The 16,562-nt window shown below is 41.9% G+C and overlaps 1 protein-coding gene across 1 annotated transcript; it reads right to left on the reverse strand.

The window, feature by feature from the left end:
• Positions 1–1,717: 1,717 nt before the first annotated feature.
• LOC112254210 (monocarboxylate transporter 1-like) lies at positions 1,718–14,290 on the reverse strand. Its single transcript, XM_024426548.2, has 5 exons — positions 13,989–14,290; positions 9,625–9,893; positions 4,342–4,485; positions 2,598–3,383; positions 1,718–2,448 (listed from the first exon to the last, which is right to left on the reverse strand). Exons 2-5 carry the CDS (start codon positions 9,839–9,841, stop codon positions 2,189–2,191), a joined length of 1,407 nt encoding a protein of 468 aa, XP_024282316.1. The 5' UTR covers positions 9,842–9,893; positions 13,989–14,290; the 3' UTR covers positions 1,718–2,188.
• Positions 14,291–16,562: the final 2,272 nt, after the last annotated feature.

Consider the following 16,562-nt stretch of genomic DNA (forward strand, 5'->3'; position numbering starts at 1 on the left):
TTCCTTGACAACTTCCTTCACACCAGCTCTGCTCAACAGCTCTGCGCTGCTCCACGAAGCTCAAAACGTATGAATGCCCGGACTTCTGCAGAGTCCGTATCACTGTAAAGGCCAATGCAGACTGCAGATTGACCATGTAGCGCCTTTAACTGCCATTAATGTAACAGTAAATACTGACACCTAGTGGAAAGAAATAGATAATGGGTTAAGACGAATGTATTGAATTGAATTGTAAATAAACCCTGGATTGAGGATGCTATGTATTGGCCATTGTGAGGCTTTGAAGCCACAGGTCGGCCATATTGTCACTCCCCAGTAGGAGCAGTCCTCCATAGGATTGAATGGAATTCTACAGTGTTTCAAGGATGAAATTACATATATTTACGTATTGTTTTGCACAGCTCACAAATATCATTTCAAAGTATGCATTAAGGAGGCAAAAATTAATGTAGACATTAATACATGCATTTCTATAGCTTCCAAAATATTTTTTACAATGGTGGGTGAGTGCCAAGATGGAGGCACGGTGGCTTCAACACAGCACCCTCTATCAGTCATCTCTTGAACATACACTATATATACAAAGTATGTGAACACACCTTTAAATTTGTGAATTCGGCTATTTCAGCCACACCGTTGCTGACAGCTGTATAAAATCGAGCACGCAGCTATGCAATCTCCATAGACAAACATTGGCCATAAAAATAATCTCTCTTCGGTTGCAACACTCACTACTGAGTTCCAAACTGCCTCGACATAACGTCAGCACAGGAACTGTTCGTCAAGGGAGCGTCATGAAATAGGTTTCCATGGCTGAGCAGCCGTACACAAGATCACCATGCACAATGCCAAGTGTCGGCTGGAGTGGTGTAAAGCTCACTGCCATTTGACTCTGGAGCAGTGGAAACGCGCTCTCTGGAGTGATGATTCACACTTCACCATCTGGCACTCTGACCGACAAATCTGGGTTTGGAGGATGCCAGGAGAACGCTACCTGCCCCAATGCATCGTGCCAACTGTAAATTTCGATGTTGGAGGAATAATGGTCTGGGGCTGTTTTTCATGGTTCGGGCTAGGTCCCTTAGTTACAGTGAAGGGAAATCTTAACGCTTTAGCATACAATGACATTCTAGATGATTCTGTGCTTCTAACTTTCTGGCAACAGTTTGGGGAAGGCCCTTTCCTGTTTCAGCATGACAATGCCCCAGTGCACAAAGCGAGGTCCATACAGAAAAGTTTTTTCGAGATCGGCGTGGAAGAACTTGACTGTCCTGCACAGAGCCCTGACCTCAACCGCATCGAACACCTTTGGGATTAATTGGAACGCTCAACTGCGAGTCAGGCCTAGTCGCCCAACAGCATTGTCCAATCTCACTAATGCTCTTGTGATTGAATGGAAGCAAGTCCCCACAGCAATGTTCCAACATCTAGTGCAAAGCCTTCCCATAATAGTGCAGGCTGTTATGGCAGCAAAGGGGGGAACCAAATTCATATTAATGCCCGTGATTTTGGAATGAGATGTCCACATACTTTTGGACATGAATTGTAGAAATAATTTTTCAGGCAGGAAATAATTGTTGTTAAGTTGTATTGAATAAAATTGGGAATACATGTCACATCAAGAGATGACACCTGACTATTCATGTAACTCACTAACAGTGTTACTTTAAGAACAGGTTTCTAGAAATGCTTTAAGAGAGAAAGAAACCTGACATGATAGTGTGAACAAAATGTTATAGTGATTTATTAAAGGTTCTAAAAGTTATAGCAGTTCCATTTTTTCACTGAATAATAAATTGCAGTTATATAAAGTGCATTTATGAAATTCCAAACACAGTATAAACAAATGACCTGTATCTAATAATATTCAAAAAATATATCACAACACTTATGCAGAAAATGGACCATCTGGAGTCCAGATTGATCACATAGAGTATATTTTTGCAGGGCGGCAGTACATGTCAGTAGAGATTGCATGCCTATATCATACACAAGTGTATCTTGCTCCAGTCATATTATACTAATAATACATTATTCAATGACAGAAGTGGAAATGGGGCTGAGAATTATCTTTACATGAAATCTGCTAGATGGCAAGGACTTGAACTGAATAAATTTGATGTCTACATTATCTTAATTGACTGTATTGCGATGACATCAAATTCACACATTCACATGGTAATGAGAGTTAGACTGTGTCTTCCGCAATTTTTGCCTCATCAAATGCTCTCAACCTGTCGTTGCTGGCTTCTTTGGCAGCATTGTCCTTGTTGGACTCTTCTTCTTTTTCCTCCAGATCAGCCTTCCTTTCCTCCTCCTTTTTCTCTTTGTGCAACAACCGGTAGTTGATACCCATCCCCACGAACAGGAACACACTGGCAATAATGAGGATCACCCCACAGCTCTGGTAGGTGTATTGGTAGTCGTTGTAAATGTCTTTGAATTTACCTGTGGAAAAACAAAAGATTAATTCTAAATTGTATCATAAGTTTACTTTACTTTTCATAAAAATTAACCAGTTAGATGATTGTGTGTCTTTATATAGAAACAAGGTGCTTAACTAAACTACAAATACATGTACGTGTGCACATACTCACCTAGCAAAGGGGGTCCTAACAAGACAGGCCCACACTCCACGATGGTGACCAGTCCCACCGCACTGGAGAAGCGCTGGGTTCCCACCAGGTCCATGAGTGTCTCAAACAGCACTGCACTCAGCCAGCCGAAGGCAAAGCCAAAGAAGATGGCGTAGATAACAAAGCCTGTGTAGTCCACGGAGATGGGGGCCAGGATGTGGCACACGCCATTCAATAGCACAGAGCAGGCAAAGAAGTACTGCACCCTGGGTCGTATCCACTTGGTATTGGCCACAATGCCCATGGAAGGCCGGGCCACCATGTCCACAAAGGCCAGAACAGACAGCAGGAAGGCTGCCTTCTCTTTGGGGATGTCCCTGCTCTTGGCGAAGTTACTAAGGAACACCAGTGGGGAGAAGAGACCAAAGAACATGATGACGTTACCCATGAGGTAGAGCACAAAGCCCCGGTGTTTGAACAGCGAGAGGTCAATAAAAGTGTTGCACTTCTGCCCACATGTCATACTCTCTTTGGCAACATCTTCACTTTTCAAGGAAGACTGTGTTTTGGTTTCGATGGGTCTCATGAGAGAGCCAGCCACGCAGCAGTTGAACAGCAGGCCTCCCAGGATCAGGAAGCTGCCCCTCCAGCCAAACTGGTCAAATAACCAACTGTTGAGAGGGGCCAGGGTGGACAGGAACACCGGGCTGCCTGCCATGGCGATTCCATTGGCGATGGGCCGCTTATGGTAGAAGTACTTCCCAATCATAGTAAGGGCTGGGTTCAGATTGAATGCCAGTCCCAAGCCTGTTAAAATACATTTATAACAGTTCAAAACATATTTATGTTTAGTGATTTCACATTGGTTTTAGTCTAGACACAGGATACTAGAGTGGTGATAGAGTTCCTAAAGAGTTCCCTAGAGGGCGATAAAGGTCCTTAACAGAAAAAACAAAATTGTGATCATAAATGAAAGAGGCCTACCTCTGACAAAGGTTGAAACAATACTCATACTTAAGTAAAAGTAAAGATAACTTAACCTCGGATCTGACCCTTTTTTCAATTTTTGCCTAAAATGACATACCCAAATCTAACTGCCTGTAGCTCAGGACATGCATATTCTTGATACCATTTGAAAGAAAACACATTGAAGTTTGTGGAAATGTGAAATTAATGTAGGAGAATATAAGACATTAGATCTGGTAAAAGATAAAACAAAGAAAAGTTACTGTAAATTGGACAGTGCAGTTAGATTTATCAAGAATGTAAGCTTTCTGCCAATATCAGATATGTCTATGTCCTGGGATTTTTTGTTTTGTATCAATCTCATGCTACCCACATTAGCTCAACTGGGGGGGGACGACACCCCGATCCTGTAGAAAATTACTCAAGTAAAAGTCACCCAGCAAAACACAACAAGGAGTAAAAGACTCAAATATCTGGTTTTAAATGTACATAAGTACGGTGGTGGAAAAAGTACTCAATTTTCATAAAAGTAAAACGTAAAAGGAAATGCTTATACATCAAGTTCCTTATGTTACGCAAACTAGAAAGCATATTGATAATTGTGTGAATTGAACCATATTGTTGTCCTGCGGGAGCAAGTATTTTGGGGTGTGAGGGAAAATGTATGGGAGTAAAAAGTACATATTGTCTTTGGGAATGTAGTTGTCAAAAAATATAAATAGTAAAGTACAGATACCCCACAAATCTACCTAAGTTGTGCTTCAAATTATTTTTGACTTAGTTACTTTAGATCACTGACCTCCGACCACTCCCACACAGAAGTACAGTCCTTCCACTGAGTTACAGAAGGAGGCAGATATCAGTCCACACCCAGACAGTAATCCTCCACACATCATGACTGGACGACTCCCATACTTATTAACCAGGATACTGCTGATAGGACCTGAGACAAACACAACACACACACACGTCACAAATGACAAATGCAATACCAAACAGTCAAGATGGTTCACGTGTAGGGAAAAGTCACATTAGGCAACTATGCCCAAGCAAAACTGACTATACCATTATGACTATTGAAATCAAATGTTGATGACCTTTATAGGATGGCATTCCTTTCTCTTTATTATTGTTTATTCACTTGGTTTTAAATATGTTCATAGAGAAGATTCCTTTCTTTATTCAAAACGTGATAAAGGGAAAGTGTATAATAAGAAAAGCCAGATAACTTGAGAGAGATGTTATATTTGACCACTAGAGTTCCCCAAAGCAACAGTTCTGAGAAACACCGGCGCAGCCAGAGAATCAACACAACTTGTGCAATGATTTCTCTCACTGCAGCACTGCAGCAATTTCTCTGGTCTAGCGACTGTTCGCAATGCAATCTCACACAAAACAAGACAATCACAATGAAATTGTGAGGTGTCGCTGCGGCTTGTGTGCTCCTAACGTAGGTGCTGAGAATGACAAAAGAAGACGTCTCTAAAGAGCCCTTCAGAACAAGGCTACTGTAAAATCCTGCTTCATTCTGCTCTGTGGGTGATCGTGTGTGTGCAGGATGATGTGTGTGTGTGTGTGTAAGAGAGAGATTTTGTATAGATACAAAAAAAGTTGAAAGTACTTGAATACAGGATACAATTAGGACTGAAACCATAAAGTACATTGTATTTTATGTCCACTGTCTCCAAGCAGCATACTTAGCACAACATAAAAACAGCAGAGTAGGCTACACTTAATGCGTCCACATGCTTCCCAGACAAAACAGTTTGTGCATACATTATGACGACATTTGGTGATGTTTTCGTTCGTTTTGGACTTTGGTAAGGGTTTTGTTGGCTGTTTGGGAATACAACATTTTTTCTCAAGGCCAGTCGAAGTTCGGGTGTCTACACCCCTTCGTCTGTGACTGGTCAACGTTAGGGATTCTTCAATAAAATCGTTGTTGTTATTCAACGAGAGACAACTAGTTTTCATGAAAAATACTGCATCAAACATCATGTTAGTCATTTAGCAGACGCTCTTTCCAGAGTGACTTACAGTTGTACTAATGAGTGCATACATTTATCGTACTTTTTCGTACTGTTCCCAAGTGGGAATCAAACCAACAACCCTGATGTTGCAAGAGCTATGCTCTACCTACATCTTAATTAGATATACAATTGCGCAACTAAGGTCTCCTTGGCAAAAAAAAACTTAAAAATGCGTGACTTGAGTTATCTTCAATTAATTGTGACTATTTTGAGGACTGGCTATCGCGTCGCAAAATGGACAAACAGTACTCTTGCCGATTTCTTCATTTTTTTCAAGCAAAGGTCTTTTAAGGGAGTATGCAAGCACACTTTTCGGTTCGCCTAGCCGACATCAGCTAGCCACCAGCCGCACTGAAACACGGGTGACTCCTTTAGGCAGACTCATTCCCTATGGGTATCCTACCATAAGTCCCATGTAATAGTAAATACTATCCCTTCATTTTGAAAGATGGGAACAATACATTGAAAGGGAAATTACTTTGTCCCACCCATTGTACCACCAATGTCTGAATATACAGTTCATTGTCTATTGATGTGACTTGATAAACATACTCCACATTTTTCTAATCAACGATGGCCTCAGGTTCACCCCACAGTCTACTACTACAGTACATGCCCTATTATCCTCCCTACTGGAAACATTGGAGGCTGTTCACAATATCATCATTTTGTTATTGTCTTAGACTGCAACATATTCATTCCATTAAGGTGTAGCTGAATCTGAGGTTTTGGCAACACCAATTCAAGGTAACTACGGATTAATAACTGAGCCTAACCACAGCTCGCTCACTACACTATGTGAACATATGCCTACTCTCTGTCTGCATGCCCACCCTCTGTCTGGCTTACAACAACAGGGCCTAAATGGGAGCGAAGATCGACGTGGAAGATGCTTCAGCCTCCCTGCCAAATCTCGGCACCACTGAAGGAACCTAAATAGAATGTGACGGTTTTTATTTAGAGGTTGTCCAGACTCATTTGCCAGCTCGGAACACGACAAAGGCTTCTTAAATTCTAATGCAGGCAAGGCTAAACTCCAACAAAGAGCCTGTCCCCGCCCTTTTCAAAGATGAGCTGGTGAGGGGGGGAGAAAGTCTGAGGAGGTAGGCTATGCACCACTGAAGGAACCTAAATAGAATGTGACGGTTTTTATTTAGAGGTTGTCCAGACTCATTTGCCAGCTCGGAACACGACAAAGGCTTCTTAAATTCTAATGCAGGCAAGGCTAAACTCCAACAAAGAGCCTGTCCCCGCCCTTTTCAAAGATGAGCTGGTGAGGGGGGAGAAAGTCTGAGGAGGTAGGCTATGACCAAACCTGACCATGTCAGACATTATGAGTAGGATAGGTAAGAAATTCAAGAGGGGACAAGAGGACTATGTCCCATTATTCAGTGAATGTATTAATTTTCCATAACAATCTTTTTTTCATAGCATTCATGGATGACACACAAATACTATTCAATAAATTGTTATGGCGACTTACAGTTAAATAAGGCAAGCAACACAAGCCATTTTCTGTTGTGCAAGAACGCCTACCTATCAAAAATGTTACATGTATGGATTGCCGCTGCTTGGTCTTTGGGAGTCTAGGCAGGTTACTGTTAAGTACTTCAAGACCACTGTAAAAAAAAGTTTTTTCTAAAGACAATTGATTCAATGACTCATTGACTCATTGAACTACAATCTAGAAGAACACATATTGTGTGCCGTGTACCGTTGGACATCACCCCCACTTTAAGGCTTGCCAGGACTGGGTCGTAGACATCATTAGGGTCTGAGTTTGACAGGGCCTGTGTATTCTGGTCCTGTACAGGGGTTAGAGGTAAGCCCACACAGTAATGTGTTCCTCATTATGCACAGGCAGTGATGTGTCCAGAACCTAGCTAACAGGCAACCTACTCAGAGCTCAGAGAGGGAGAACTGGAATCTACTGGGAACCATCTGAGACAATCTTACTGCATGACCCGGTGACCTGGCTTTCACCCATGCAGCTCCTGAATGTGTGCCTGAGCTAGGTGTTATCTTTTGAAGGAATGTACTGCTGAACAATAAATAGCAGTGATTCACTGATCTGGTGGGGGCCAGTCACGGCAGCTTTGTACTTCAGTAGGTTAATGACTGCTTATCTGTCTGAGTGGACTATACTTACACACATGATGCCGGTCGCTTATATACTAAATTAGGATTATGGTTCCGAAATCATTCAAGAATTCATAAAGTGCTGCTATTACTGAAGCTTGACCAACTATACTGTGTATGTAGTTTGTACTACTACACGTGAAACATACCGGCACTAATCCTCTCATGAGTTCAGTGTTTTGGTAATTACTTGTACAGTTGTTTATCTTACACGTTATTCTAAACAGGCACTACTACTAAGCCGACTGAAAACGCTGGCAATTTGTGCAGTTAATAACAATGTTAAGTAACTTTTATGAGACAACACCATGCCAGTTTATCTCCCCTCCTGGAGAGAAAACAGACAATGCCGACAACGCTTTGTTATCTGACGCCAGACCTCGTCTTGAGGGACAAAGGAGCATGAGAAGGAGAGTCCCTCTGATTGCTGTTCTGTGTGTGTGTGTTGAATGTCATGCAGCTGAAAAGAGGCGTATCACCGGTTCACGGGGCAGACCTGTTTAACATCACCCAGCATTTGATTCACCCCAGTCCCCGCTGGTACAGGAAGCCAGACCAACCGACACACTCACAGTGGTCTGCCTGACTTTCATGTTGGCCATTTCAACTCCTCAGCCTCAGATGTCACCTGGGACAACATTGACATGATCAGAGCATTAACAAGCACACTGGAAAGAGAGGAACCACATCCACAGAGAATCAGGAGACAGCTACCGTTGCACTGTTAAAGACGATGCTTCTGAAGAGTAAAAGCATTCCCAGTTCATTTAATTTCAAAGATAGTGGTTTGATTCAGGCCTCGCCGTCTCGTTTTGGACAATATACTTCATCTTGATGTGATGCCCAGTGACCTCACGCCACATAGTCAATGGGTGGGAAACTATGGGAGCTCTGTGTGACTGAAGAAAAGAAGGTGCATGAATGGTCTACTGAGCAAAAGGTAGAGTGTATTTTTCAATCGCATTCGCACTGAAAGGTATACAGACAATACGGAGGCCTAACATAGGCTTCCAGATTACATTCATGTTACAAGGAGCAGTCAGAGCATGAAGGACGATGGCAGACATTTTCTAAGTTGTTTTCGTATCTATCATTCACATTTCTTTGCATCAAATTAAATATCTAAAAGAAAGCCAAGTTGAAGTTTCCAAAGTCATCTTGAGAGTTTGTAGGAAGATATGGTGCGACACGATTTGGGACACATGCTTAATGAGCTACAGTAGCTAAAAGGTGTCAGTAGCACTTAAAAATGATCATCACCATTCCCTTCATGGGATGACCAAGCTTTAGTAGGACACTATTGGGGTGTTCAGCAGCTGTTATTACTGATGACAATATCAATGTAGCTAATGTGCTCTTAGGCAGCGGTTACACGCTGCCAACAACAGGCCTGGGTTGAAGTAGCGTTTGTTTTCTATAAAATATTTTAGCTCTGCTTGATTGAGTTACGCCTGGCGCAATGGAACCAATTAAATGGTCGCTTGGTCCGTTCCCTGCCAAGGCTCAATCAAAAGCTCAATGTATTGGAAAGAAAGCAAAAGCCCTTTGAACCCAGGTCTGTTACACAATGCTCCACTACTCACTCTGGCTGTGCATCTTACAGCTCACTTCTGCCACACACTATCTCATCACACTAGCTCTTCCTACTGGGAAATTAACACATTCCGTTTGCAATTCTAATATGTTCCATGGCATGTAAAATGTGTAATGTATTGAGGAACAAAAAAAATGCACCCCATTCTTGCTTTTCAGGCATTTGTGAAAGCAAAGATGGCTGGAGTACACATTTAACATGTTAGAATTTAATTTGTGTGGGAAAATTTTTTTTATTGTGTTATTACTGTATATCCAAAACGTTTTTAATTAACATGTACATTTCTGGGAGTGGTGTACTATTCCATCTTCCAGCTCACCTCCAGCGTACATGACTGCCAGCATGATGGATGAGATCCAGGACACCTGGCTGCTGGAGCAGTCGAAGATGACCTCGATCTCCTTGAAGAAGACAGTGATGGACTTGGGAAAGGCAAAGGAGAAGCCGATGGAGATGAAGGCTCCCACCACCACTGCCCAGCCCCAGCCCCCCTCTGGAGGGGTGTACCCCTGGGGTCCTCCAGTGGCAGGCGGCATGGCTGCTGCTCACCAAGCTCCTCTGCACAGGACCCTACACAGCAATGGGCACCTGTTGGAGAAAGATGAATAAAGTTTTCAGAAACATGTCATCGTTTAAACAAAGCTAGAACTGTATGTTTTATTATAATTTTTTTTATGAATCAAACTATGTTATTAAACAATGTTTCACGAAGTGAACATGAACATTAATCACAAAAGTAAATATGTATGTTCAAGGAAGACTTGTTCTTTACTGTTAAGGTCAGATCAATTAAAATATAACTTCATTTGTCACATGCTTCGGAAAGATCAGGTGCAGACTAACAGTGAAATGCTTACTTACGGGCCCTTCTCAACAATGCAGAGAGAAAGAAAATAGAGAAATAATAGAAAAGTTCATTAAACACGTGGCAATTTGTTTTTTGCCGTGCTGATGACATCTATATCGGTCCACTAATTCAGGAATAGTAAAGGCACAGTCCACTACTTTTGTGATAAAAATGTAAAAAATCGAAATGTATTTGAGTGTTTACCAGCATTTGTAATGTGAGTCTGATAATTATCTGTACAAAACAGTTAATCTGATAATAGTTGTGGAATATAAAAAATTCTTGCTTGGTCTAACTGAAATGGTCTATTCATTTATTTTCCATAGATGCTTTTATTCAGAGCAACTTACCATAGTGAGTGCTTACATTTTCATACTTTTTTTGTACTGGTGCCCCATGGGAATTGAACCCACAACCATAGCATTGCAAGCAGAATGCTCTACCAAGTGAGCCACATCCTCACCTCACGGCATTACAAACCACTTGATGTCTCAATTACTGTATTGTGTTTTTCTTCATGGTTATGAAAAGTCTACAGGTACAAACCTAGATGACCAATCTATATACAATACAGTAGTGCACATTTACATTAAGTGGTTTGTAAGGATGGTAAACTAATACTGCACAAAAAGTGGTTGTTGCCCGTGACTTTGCCCTTTTTGATGTACATGTTTGAGGACAGGGACTTGTTCCTTCTGGATTCCATTAGAATGACAATCACAGAGAACGGGACTGGGCAACAACTCTTACAATTACAACTATTGAATCCTGAAAGATACTGTTCTTAATTATACAACAACCTTTTTTTTAATACTAGTAAAGGCCCAGTGCACTACTTTTGGGAACAATTTTCCCTGCAGCATCGTCGGCACCCCTACTTCCCGCGGCTATGTTTGGTAGATATCACAGGTGTGTCATGGTAATTTGCTTCAGTGAATCAATGTTATTACAACAATAACTAAATATCAAACAGCGAGAGGGGTAAGGCACGCATGAAAATGTCCTGTTAACATCAATGGCTTGATCATTTAAATGTTGACAATCAGCAGCGGGCAATCAGCAGTCGCTTATTAACGCATAAACGCTTCATGAGCTTAGTTCAACTGCCGTACCCCATCAGAGCCAGAAATATAAGCTTGTTTTACTTCAACGTTTGTAAACAAAGTCAATCTAAATGAACAGGCTCCACTGCCTGTTTGTTTACATTTTGGTAAGAAGCCTCAAAACATCGTTAAAACTATCATTTTGAAATCATGGATGGTCAGTCCTTGCATCCATAGTTCCGTCTATGAATTTGATAGAGGTGACATTTCTCCAGCCCCACCCCTCGGCTTCTTACCAAAACAGCGTTGGGGAGTACGCTTTGTTATTGGTTTACCTGCTGGTTGCCAACTTTCGATAGTTTCAACTTTAGGCCATTTGCATGATTATTTCTTACCAGTGTATGAAACGCAGAATCCATAACTTCATCCTCCGGGATTTCACAAGTAAATGGATGAATTTGATTTGCCAAAAAGACGCATCCTAAAAAGCCCAATATTGCCTGTGTGGGTGGCATTTCTGGAGCTGCTTTTTTACACCTCCTGTAATTCCAGCCGTCCATTATACTCCCACGACTCCTCACTTCTGAGCTGCTGAATACAGGCCCATCTCCAGAGTCACATGGCTTATTGTATTGTTTACACTGGGGAGCCCATCCGCAGTGCAAATGGATCAAACCGTGAACATGTGTTATATTTAGCTTCCTCCAAAGCTAAGGGCTACGCTTTCATAAAGAGGGTGATCATTTAGAGCTTCTGCATGTTCGGCGGAGAGGACTCTTGATCTAAACAAAGTGACGGCCCTTTGTGGTGGTGAAAACAACATGGGATTAGCAGTTTGGTGTACGGAGCAGCAGTGCCTCGGCATGGACCGTATCTTTCCAGAGTTTTGAGAAACTGAGACGCCAAGCTGAGAGTTGAGTTGGGAGGGTGATAGGATTGCACTGATTGAATGCTGAAGTCTGGAGGAAAGTGGGGCGTTTTTTGTTTTGTTTTTCAAAAGCCCATTATTTCCTCCTAACACTGTCCAGACAGAACTTTGATGCAAAGGTAATATAACGAGTCAATGACCGACAGTGGGCTTTGTGTATGGCATCCTCTGAGTGTCTCGTTTGATTACAACAACAAAAAATTCAGGGTGGGACTACGTCTTATACAGAAACCCGTTAATGTCGGCTACGACATATTGCATGTTGGACAGTGTAACAGGAATTTCCAGGTAAACAAAAAGGAGAGCAGCCGTTGAAAATATCTATCAAAGAGCTGTCTGTTTATTTTTTAAATTTTTTTTTACAATTTGCAGAGTGAGAATTGAACCTAGATATAGGGAAGGTTAAGGTTGTACAACTGAATGCGTTCAACTGAAAAGGCTGCCATTGGAGTCTCTTAAAGTCATTCACAGTGCCATGCTGGTTTACAATGTTCCTTTGTTAGCGGCTGTAGAGAGAGAAAGGAAAAATAAGACGGCGTTTCCCTATTAACTTCAACTAAACCAGGCCATGCAGTTATATTGCACAGGAGTTTGTACATATCCAAAGTGCACTTATCAGGAGTGGATTGCACTGTTTAATAGGTGTGAGAATGCAATGTACGGGGTGTCCTCTTACAGCCGTCACTTCCTGCCCTGGGAACAAAGGTCAGCAAAAAAGACATGTCTCTATCTGAAAATAGTCTTTACACTTTCAACAGGCAGTCTCTCAATCCTTACATGTTTGTGCTAGAGCACAGGGCACACACGCCGTGTACATTTTGTACATTCTGTGCATGGGGTCAGGGAGTTCGCTGAGTCCCACACGAACAACACCGTGTAATAATCTTCTGTTTAAATTCAAGAATGGAGGAGAAAATCAGGACAAAGACAATAACGTATATTAACGATTTATAAACCCATCAAGGTTATGAATAATGAAATAAACAAGGGCGGCAATTTCCTCCACTCAAGAAGACTGAAAACCTTGCAGACTCTTGAGTTGAAAACTCTATTTGATCCTGCTTTCTAGGTTTACCATGTGCAGACAGCATGCATGGAGGATGAAATATGAGTCAGGGGAACAGGGGGAATGGAGAATGGCCCCCTCATTGGCTTAAGTTCTGTAATAAGCAGCCAAAGTGGGAGGCCTGACAGTGCCACTTGAGATGGAATATGCTGCTTCAAACGTGCCAGCGGCACATGTGCTCGGCGCTACAGGGTATTAGCTGTGCCACAACAAGGTCTATGTCTTATCTTATACAAGGTTCAATCCCTAGCAGACATCTTGTCACTTCAGGGAGGCGCAGAAGCCCGGGGATCAGAAGCCCCAGGACTTTAAGCGAACATGGCCCCCCAAATGGATGTGTGACTAACAGAAACTAATGTGGATCAGATCAGGACAAAAGTTGGGTTGCTGGACCAATATTAGGTTATTTCAGTATGCTCTTCTAAAGCCTACGATACAAGCAGTGGGATTTAGGTTGAAGGCTTGGTAGGAATGAGTTGGAGAGTTCAGGTCCTGGCCTATGGTTTTGTAGTAGGCGATCCCCATTGATTTCCATTGCAGCCATGCCTCAAACATCCTCCTCAATACTATAACGACCCCAAAGTGAGCCGTCGTGATCATGACCATCTGTCAGTGCTTTTCAGGGCATGAAGAATGAAAGAAATTGCCATGTTTTTTTCTCGCACCCGTCACTCACATAACAACCTGACATACTGTATGTGTCACATCAAACGTATAAGTGAGATGCCCCTTTCTTTTCCCATGTCGACAAATCAACATCTCAGAGCTAATGCAGATGGATGTATGGGATGCGTCTTACCTTGCCAGCAGATCTTTCTAAATCCAGATGAGCTCTGCAGGCTGAGATGGGGAGCTCTCACCGAGGCACTTCAGCGCAGGACAGACTGCATACTATACTATATCCTAAGTGGATCTGTGGAAGAAGCAGAGACCTCTTTCTGGTCCAGAAAGTCCGAGAGACAGTCCCAAACTATAATTAATACTTCAGAGTCAGCATAAGGGCTAGTCTGTGAAGTGGAAGGGAAGTGGACAAAAGTTTGGTTCATTCAGTGGCCAGATCAAACAGCTGGGCCGGCCAAGGCACTAGAGTGCGAACTGGTGAGGTCAGTCCAGCCAGCCAGCCTCTTATTGGTTGTTTGAAGATTAGAGCCGTGCCCCTGAAATGTTTTTCCCCTCCTCCTTGTCATGTGTCTCCACTCCAGCCCACACCAACTGCGGTACTGACCCTACAGGAGACATCTAACAGTGGGATACACACTAAAGTCTGGGCTTAAAAATCGAATTAAATGTATTGGTCACATACACATATTTAAACAGATGTTATTGCAGTTGTGGCAAAATGTTTGTGTTCCTAGCTCCAACAGTGCAGCAGTTTCTAACAATTCACAACAATACACACAAATCTAAAAGTAAAAGAATTGAATTAAGAAATGTATAAATATTAGGGTGATCAATGTCGGATAGGCATGAACTAAATACAGTAGAATAGAATATATCTGTTCATACACCTTAGCCAATTACATTTAAACTCAGTTTTTCACCATTTCTGACATTTAATCCTAGTAAAGATTCCATGTTTTAGGTCAGTTAGGATGACCACTTTATTTTAAGAATGTGAAATGTCAGAATAATAACTGAGAGAATTATTAATGTCAGCTTTTATTTCTCTCATCACGTTCCCAGTGGGTCAGAAGTTTACATACACTCAATTCGTATTTGGTAGCGTTGCCTTTAAATTGTTTAACTTGGGTCAAACGTTTTGGGTAGCCTTCCACAAGCTTCCCACAACAAGTTGGGTGAATGTTGGCCCATTCCTCCTGATAGAGCTGGTGTATGTAGCCTAGCGGGGTGGCATGGTAGCCTAGTGGTTAGAGCATTGGACTAGCAACCGGAAGGTTACAAGTTCTAACCCCCTAGATAAATAAAGGTAAAAAAAAAAAAACTGAGTCAGGTTTGTAGGCCTCCTTGCTCACACACACTTTTTCAGTTTTGCCCACAAATTTTCTATAGGATTGAGGTCAGGGCTTTGTGATGACCACTCCACTACCTTGACTTTGTTGTCTTTAAGCCATTTCAACTTTGGAAGTATGCTTGGGGTCATTGTCTATTTGGAAGACCCAAGCTTTAACTTTCTGACTGATGTCTTGAGATGTTGCTTCAATATATCCACGTAAATGTCCTCCCTCATGATGCCATATATTTTGTGCAAAGTGCACCTGTCCCTCCTGCAGCAAAGCACCCCCACAACATGTGCTTCATGGTTGGGATGGTGTTCTTCAGCTTGCAAGCCTCCCCCTTTTTCCACCAAACATAATGATGGGCATTATGGCCAAATAGTTATATTTTTGTTTCATCAGACAAGAGGACATTTCTCCAAAAAGTACGATCTTTGTCCCCATGTGCAGTTGCAAACCATAGTCTGGCTTTTTATTGTGGTTTCGGAGCAGTGGCTTCTTCTTTGCTGAGCGGCCTTTCAGGTTATGTCGACATAGGACTCGTTTTTACTGTGGCTACAGATACTTTTGTGCCTGTTTCCTCCAGCATCTTCACAATGTCCTGGCTGATTTCTTTTACATTTCCCATGACGTTAAGCAAAGAGGCACTGAGTTTGAAGGTAGGCCTCGAAATACATTCGCAGGTACACCTCCAATTGACTCAAATGATGTCAATTAGCCTATCAGAAGCTTTGAAAGCTCAATATATCCACATAATTTTCCTCCATCATGATGCCATCTATTTTGTGAAGTGCACCAGTCCCTCCTGCAGCAAAGCACCCCCACAACATGATGCTGCCACCCTTGTGCTTCATGGTTGGGATGGTGTTCTTCTGCTTGCAAGCGTCCCCCTTTGTCCTCCAAACATAATAATGGTCATTATGGCCAACCATTTGTATTTTTGTTTCATCAGACCAGAGGACATTTCTCCAAAAATTACGGTCTTTGTCCCCATGTGCAGTTGCAAACCGTAGTCTGACTTTTATGGCGGTTTATATATATATATATATATATATATATAACTCAGCAAAAAAAGAATCATCCTCCCACTGTCACCTGCATTTATTTTCAGCAAACTTAACCTGTCTAAATATTTGTATGAACATAGCAAGATTCAACAACTGAGACATAAACTGACATAACAAGAGACATAAACAAGTTCCACAGACATTTGACTAACAGAAATGGAATAATGTGTCCCTGAACAAATGGGGGGGGGTCTCTTTAGTGTCCTAAGTTTTCATAACTGTGACCTTAATTGCCTACCGCCTGTAAGCTGTTAGTGTCTTAATGACCGTTCCACAGGAGCATGTTCATTAATTGTTTATGGTTCATTGAAGCATGGGAAACAGTGTTTAAACCCTTTACAATGAAGATCT

Source organism: Oncorhynchus tshawytscha, linkage group LG07 (assembly GCF_018296145.1).
Source record: "Oncorhynchus tshawytscha isolate Ot180627B linkage group LG07, Otsh_v2.0, whole genome shotgun sequence".
Taxonomy (NCBI): Eukaryota; Metazoa; Chordata; class Actinopteri; order Salmoniformes; family Salmonidae; genus Oncorhynchus; species Oncorhynchus tshawytscha.